This window comes from Cryptomeria japonica, chromosome 7 (assembly GCF_030272615.1).
Source record: "Cryptomeria japonica chromosome 7, Sugi_1.0, whole genome shotgun sequence".
Taxonomy (NCBI): Eukaryota; Viridiplantae; Streptophyta; class Pinopsida; order Cupressales; family Cupressaceae; genus Cryptomeria; species Cryptomeria japonica.
In genome coordinates, this window is record NC_081411.1 from 280422602 (window position 1) to 280430087 (window position 7486).

General features: G+C 34.0%; 1 protein-coding gene across 1 annotated transcript; it reads left to right on the forward strand.

Moving 5' to 3' along the window:
• Window positions 1-3829: 3829 nt before the first annotated feature.
• LOC131064378 (subtilisin-like protease SBT1.4) lies at window positions 3830-6725 on the forward strand. Its single transcript, XM_057998497.2, has one exon. It carries the CDS (start codon window positions 4193-4195, stop codon window positions 6422-6424), a length of 2232 nt encoding a protein of 743 aa, XP_057854480.2. The 5' UTR covers window positions 3830-4192; the 3' UTR covers window positions 6425-6725.
• Window positions 6726-7486: the final 761 nt, after the last annotated feature.

The following is a 7486-nucleotide window of genomic DNA, read 5'->3' on the forward strand; positions in this document are numbered from 1 at the left end:
AGGAGCCCCCATAAAACAAATCATTCATCATATTTATTTTAGATCATTCCTAACTCACTCATCAATAAAATTGTTGCTTCCATTAAAGAAAAATGTTTTTCTCTAAAGATATTAGAAGAGTTGATATAGAATCCTCAATATCATGCAATCTTTGGCAATGAATATAGTAACCTAAAATCAAGGAGCTTCAATGAAAAACATAAGGTATAGCAAAAATGAGATAGCAATCCTATTACACAAAAAGATACAAATCAATATGATTCACAATTCATAATTGCAATTAGAAACACTTGGATATTAAAAACAAGGTGGGACATAAGACAATAGAGTATATGACATGTGGCTTGATCTTACAACTTGAGCCATAAAAAGTAAATGTACTAAACAAACATAAGTAGACAAGCATGAAAAACACCTAATGGGAAAATCAATTGAATAAAATACCCTTTTCAAAGAAACATATATATTTTGAAAGGATTTGTATTTTTTTTTAGTAAATATTATGTTATTGTTAATTTTTATAAAATTTAAATTCTAAATAATTTGTTAAAACTATTTTTTATATGTGTATAACTTATTTATATTGTTAATTTTTTAATTCTATTTTGTTTACCATTCTCAAAATTCAGTTTGTTTGCTTTGCTATCCATACAACATAATCATCTCATTAAACTCCCATCCAAAAAATCAAAGAAGCATTGAATATAGTTATGATTCTTAAGTCTTTTTCACTTAATCAAAGGGTTCTTTCTTTAAAACACAAATTATGTGTGCCAGATTATTAAGCGTGTGAAAATTATTACAACCATCATCAATTTAAAAAAAGAACATGTCTAGGGTTTTGATAAAATTATTTTCTTAACTAGAAACATTGTAATTAAATTCTTAAAGAGAATGTACAATTGTACCCTTTAGACATTGCTATATGGTCATTGCTAAATAAATATGAGAAAGTTTCAAATATTAATTTTTTTATAAGATTACTCAATGTCATAATTTTAAGCCACAAACCATGATTTTATGACATACAGTAATTCAGTAATAACTCATCTCAATGATATAGAATCAATAAAGAGATATAATGCTAGATATAGAACATGTTGGAGTCAAGAAACCAAACAAGAAGACTTATTTTATTATCAATAATTTAAGTTCAATAATTAAATAAAAATATTGTTATGATCATTTCCAAAGTTATCAAACATGTGCACTTCTTGTATTATCAACCATGTAGGTTCAATAATTAAATGAAAATATTTTTATAATCGTTCCCAAAATTACCTTTTCAACATTTTATGATGATGGCAATGACATTGTTTGATTTAATTATTGTAAAATCTTTCCTCGTCAATCCATAATATAGCTACTAGTACTATTTATCTATTCTTGACATAGTCATTGGCAAGGCCATCATGAATAATAGATCATGCTAATCAATGATTGTTTGACTTGATCTCACAAAATTCTATTTTATAGCTCCTAATATTAAACAAATATATACATCCATAAAAAATCCAAAAGGCTTTTGATGTCAAGGTCAATTGCAGCCAATAGTATTTTTTGAATTATTTTTTCTTGTTCTTATATTCTAAACATTGTTGATATTAATAGTTCATAATCACCACGAGATGGTTATAATTTTTGTGCAAAGTAAAAAATATGATAATAATTATTTTTCTTATTTGAAAAGAATATTTCTCAACTTACATAATACTTGTAATATAATTTAATATTTATTTGTGATTCATTTAGAGAATCTTAAGATACATGCATCACATGTGTTAGAAATCTTTAGAGACACTTTGTATATTAGATGGAAGATTGGGATAAATATTTAATGTTAAAACTTACACATTGGAAAGATGAATTTGAATTTTTCTCCCATTCATCATGATTTTTAACTTCTCCCTCTTACTTATCATTTTTATACTCTCCTAGCTTATTTGCACCTATCCATGCATTCGTACTTTTGATATCACTTAACATAATTCTTCTTTTTGGGTATTTACATTTTTGTCCTTTAAATACTAATTTTGTTATTTTATTTAAATTTTACATCATTTATATTTACAATTTAATAGTTTCTATTTTTCACACAAGATTTTTTATTATCACATGATTTTTACATTCTAACAATTATTAGTATGTGTTATTCTATTGGATGTGTTTGAATTTCTTTTGGCAGTGCTTACAAGTTTTAATTAAAAATTTATTTACTAAATATGAGAAATAAATAGGTCAATTTGTAATGAAGAGTCACCACTTCATGTTGCATGGCAATAAGGGAAAGTCAAGAATTCCCAAATCCTTAGTTTTCAAGCAATAAGGATTTTCACTAGAATCACATTTGCTTTAATAGAAGAATAAGATTGGTGATATGGCAACTCCTTCTTGTTCAAACACTTTCATTGTTTGAATATGTTTAAATGGGCTATTTCAAGAAATGGTGTTCATGCTCCTGTTTAGAGTGGTGGTGAGTTTTTTCTTATCCATGTCATCCATTAAGAGTAGATCATCCCTCATTATTGAATCTTTTAATTTTTCTAGAACTAAAACCTTGCATAAGAAGGTGTGATATACAACAAGTCAAAAACATGCTTGTTTCACTACAACTCCAGGATGAAGAAGGTCAAATTTTAAGGTACACTTGGTGAAGGAAGTAGGTTATGTATGGGAAAAAGGAGCTTCAAGCATCTGTATAAGCTTCTAATTTTGGAAATAGACCTTATTATATATCTTTGATAATATTGGTCCTTATTTTGACTTACAACTATATAGTTACATGTATATTATTGTTGTGCTAAGTTTGGCTTCTTTCCTATCCTTATTCATACATAGTTCTATGCATGGACCCTTCTATTATCCTTATATACATCAATCCACACACATTCACCACTATTAGCTATTTATTACATCTATCTTCACACTCACTTCCATTAATATTTTGGCTTGCCTAAAGATATTAATTTTTCTATCTTGAGCCAATCCAACAATGTGTGTTCATTCGTAAGCCATGCAAGATTATTCTTAAATTGAAAATTTTAAATTTAAAATAGTCGACTTCTATCATCTTTTAATAACTATTTAGAGCTAAATTCATTAATATTTTCGTGATAATAATTAAAAAGTCATCTCAGATACAATACATGAAGCTATCATATTAGGAAGACTTCAATTGGAGCACTTAAAATAACACATTTGCATTGAAAACTTTATATAAGACATTGCACACTTTGTTTCGTTGACTTCAATTATTTCCTAAGGCTATAAAGCTAGTATCTCAAGGAGGTTGGTTGAGGAAAACTTGGCCATTGTAATCCAATAGATTGTCTAAGGTATTTTAAAATGTACTATTAATCTTTACACACCAAAACACAATAGACGTCTTAGAAGATTAGATTATAGAAGTTTGCATTTTTCTATATTAAAACCATCCTTCATAAATCATTTCTCCATTTCTTGACTTAACTCATGACATAAAATATTTTTAATTACATATAATTTGAAACAATTAACAAATTAAGAATATAATTTTTTTTTACTATAACAGATTTATTATACAAATCCCTTTTTAACAAATCCCTTTTTAACATTCCATTATTTTATAATAAAGGTTTTAATTAGACCTATCTTGTTGAAATTATTTTCTGGAAACAAAACTTTTAATTATCAATTCTCACTCAAAAATTAAAATATAGATTAATGGTGCTTTGTTTAAATAAATCTAATTAAACGTGGTGTATAATTTGGAAATTTTCTTAATCTACTTCAATGAAAATTTTCATTCTTTTATATAATTTTCTTTTAACCTATGTCAGCTTATCTACGTAGACGTAGAAAGCGGAAGAGACAGTACAGATAAAGATTCCATAGAGTCTCTGTCATGGACCCAACAGAATGTCGAAATAACAAGTCTATGATGCTCTAGCTTTCTCCAATTTCTACAAATTTTCCCGCACTCCATATGGAATCTTTGCTTTAATCATATTTGGTCACTGTAATAATGTATATAGCAGGGCATCTTTGAAACTTTGAAGCAGGAAAAAAGCATCCACACTTGAATTAGAAAAAGTGACTGGCATCTTCTTCCTTCAAGTTTCTTGGAAATTGCTGAGCTTTTAGGCTTTATTAAACAACCCATAGTCAGTTCCATCTTCACCTGTGTCGTTTCTTGTTTTGTCCTTTGGCTATAATGAAGCAGCTCAATTCTTCCGCCAGAATCCTGGTAACGCTGCTCTTCTTGTTAGTATTTGGCAGAGCATATGATGTGAAGACTGTAAGGAAGCCCTACATTGTGCACATGATGAAATCTATGAAACCCCAACATTTTCCTTTGCATGAGCTCTGGTATGCTTCAATTCTCACCCACGTCACCTCTCCTGCTTCCACGTCAGATCCGAGTATCTTGTTATATACGTATGATGTAGTCCTCCATGGCTTTGCGGCCAAGCTGAGCAGTGCGGAGGCAGCAGCTTTGGAGAGCGTTAATGGATGTCTGGCTGTAACTCCATCGGCTCTGAATAAACTTCATACCACACACTCGCCTCAGTTTCTCGGCCTCACCGACGGTTCCAGACTATGGTCGCAGCATTTGAATCGCGGAGAAGATGTGATAGTGGGCATGGTGGACACGGGAATATGGCCTGAGAGCGCAAGCTTCAGTGACAATGGGTTGGGGCCTGTTCCCTCAAGATGGAAGGGCGAATGTGAAAGCGGAGAGCAATTCAATTCCTCCAACTGCAACAGAAAACTCATTGGAGCTCGTTTTCATTTCTTCAAGGGCTACAAATCGCGTTCGGGCGAGGATTTCAGATCAGCAAGAGACAATGACGGCCACGGCACGCATACGGCTTCTACAGCTGCGGGATCTGCTGTAAGAGGAGCGAGCTACAATGGGTTTGGCAACGGAACGGCCATGGGCATGGCGCCTGCAGCCAGACTGGCCGTGTATAAGGTCTGCTGGGGACTGGAAGGCTATTGCGATGACAGCGACGTAGCTGCTGCCATGGAAAAAGCCATAGAAGACGGGGTGGACATTATTTCCGTGTCAATTGGCGGTGACTATGACAATCCATTCTACCAGGATCACCAAGCCCTGGCAGCATTCGGGGCCATACAGAGGGGTGTATTTGTTTCTGTCTCTGCTGGTAACGACGGTCCTTTCTTCGCTTCTGCTAAAAACACTGCGCCGTGGATGACTACCGTGGGTGCCAGCAGTATGGACAGAGAGTTTCTCTCTCCCGTGAAGCTCGGGAATGGCGAGGTCTTCAAAGGCTCGTCATTTTACAGAGGACCCGGGATTCAAAATCTGCCTCTTGTCTACGATTTTTGCAGTAATCACGGTCTCGACCCACATCTTTTCAAAGGTAAAGTCGTGTTGTGCGATTCCCACGCCAATTCAACGGAAACAGCAAGGCTTGTGAAGAATGCTGGCGCAGCAGGAATGATATTTGTCAACTATGAAGTCGATGGCGCCCAAGATTTTCCCATCGAGGAATCATATCTGCCGGCTACCAGCGTGAGTTTTCGAACGGGAGAAAAGATAAAAGCCTACGCTAACAGCACGGAGGCGCCCACGGCCACCATTAACCCCATAGGCCTGACGGTCGTTAGAAAATCCATTGCTCCCATCGTGGCCTCCTTTTCTTCCAGAGGTCCCAGCGTCTCATATCCAGACGTCCTTAAGCCGGATGTGATCGCTCCAGGTGTGAATATCTTGGCAGCGTGGAAGGATGGTGGGTTCAATATAATTTCCGGGACTTCAATGGCGTGTCCCCACGTCAGCGGCATTGCAGCACTCATACGAGCCGCACATCCGACGTGGAGTCCTGCTGCGATCAGATCGGCTCTCATGACAACGGCCTCCACACTTGACAATAGAAAGCAACCCATCAAAGACGCTCTAACCTTGCGAGCCGCAGACCCGTTTGTGATGGGTGCAGGTCACGTAAACCCAATGGCCGCTGTGGAGCCAGGACTAGTGTACGATTTGGGCCCTCAAGACTACATCAACTATCTGTGTGGTGGTCTCAACAACTACACCAAAAAGCAAATCGCTCTCCTCACCCACAAATGGCCTCCCTGCCCCAAATCGGAATTAGGTGCAGATCTAAATTACCCGTCTTTCTCTGTTGTGTTTAAGAAAGGAGAGCGCGTTCAGGTGAAGAGAAGAACGGTGACTAACGTGGGCAGTGACAATGGCGTATACAAAGTGTGGGTGAAGAGCAGCCAAAGCGTAAAGGTAAGCGTGGAGCCAAGTACATTGGTGTTCAAGAGACGACATGACCAAGCAAGTTTTGAAGTGAGATTGGAAAGCAAAGTGAAGGAGGGTGACAAGGGTGAGTACGGGGAAATAACGTGGAAATGCATCCAAGGTGGAACGCACGTTGTTCGTAGCCCAATTACCTTTCTCTGGGCGGTTTGAAGTGGAGAAAATACAAGTATTATAAAAAAATAATGATCTTGTAGAATGGAGTAATATTTTTTAATGTAGCTTTAAAATTGTTCGGATAAGAGTTTGGAATATTTTTGTGTTTTCTATCTATTTGATGTAATGGATGGGGCTTAACAGACACATTCTAAGAGTTGACGCTTAGATGGCCAGATCCACAATCACCCTCAAATCTGATTTTTTTCCTTTTGATGTTCTTTAATCCCACGTGTTGGGTGAGAACAAGCAAGGAATTATAATACTTACAAGTTACAAGGTAGCACATTATGGGTAATTCATTATGTAAAAAATTTGCATACTTTTTCATACTCTTTCTTATTTGTGATTTTGAATTTTAATAATTATTAACAGTAAATTGTTAATAATTTATATTATTAAAATTTTTTTTTAAGTTTTTAAATTTTAACTTTTTAAAGTAAATAAATTGTTAATAATTTATATTATTAAAATTATTTTTTAAGTTTTTAAATTTTAACTTTTTAAAGTAAATCTATTAGTAATTGATATTTAATAAGATTTGCTTTTTTAGAAGATTTTGATATAAAAAACAATCAATAATTATTAAAAATAAAATTTTAATTATTAATAATAATAACTAACATAATTATTTTTAAAAAAATTTATGTAAAATTTGTTGAAAGATATCATATTTCAAAAATAGATAAATTAAGGCATTAGAAGGAAAGCCACCCTAAAAGATATTTGTTAGATATTGCATCGGTAGCTGAACTAAAGAACGAGGCTTAACAACTAAGAAAAATCGAATTTCTTGCTTGTTCAAAAGTATTTGGAAAGCCTTACAAAAGGTCTTCTTCAAACTTAAATGGTTTGATGTATCATTTAAGGCATGGCCTACGCTTCTCTTCCTTAAAATGGTTGAACAAACTTATTTTCTTGTAGGCTGTTTTTATTTTGCTATGTGTACCTCTTCCTAGATTCTAAAATTTGTTGTTGTAAGTTTGGTGGGGTTTTTAGTGTATTTGCAAGTAAAACTGGGTAGCATGAGAAGTGTTTGTTGAAATGGTTCTAGAGTAC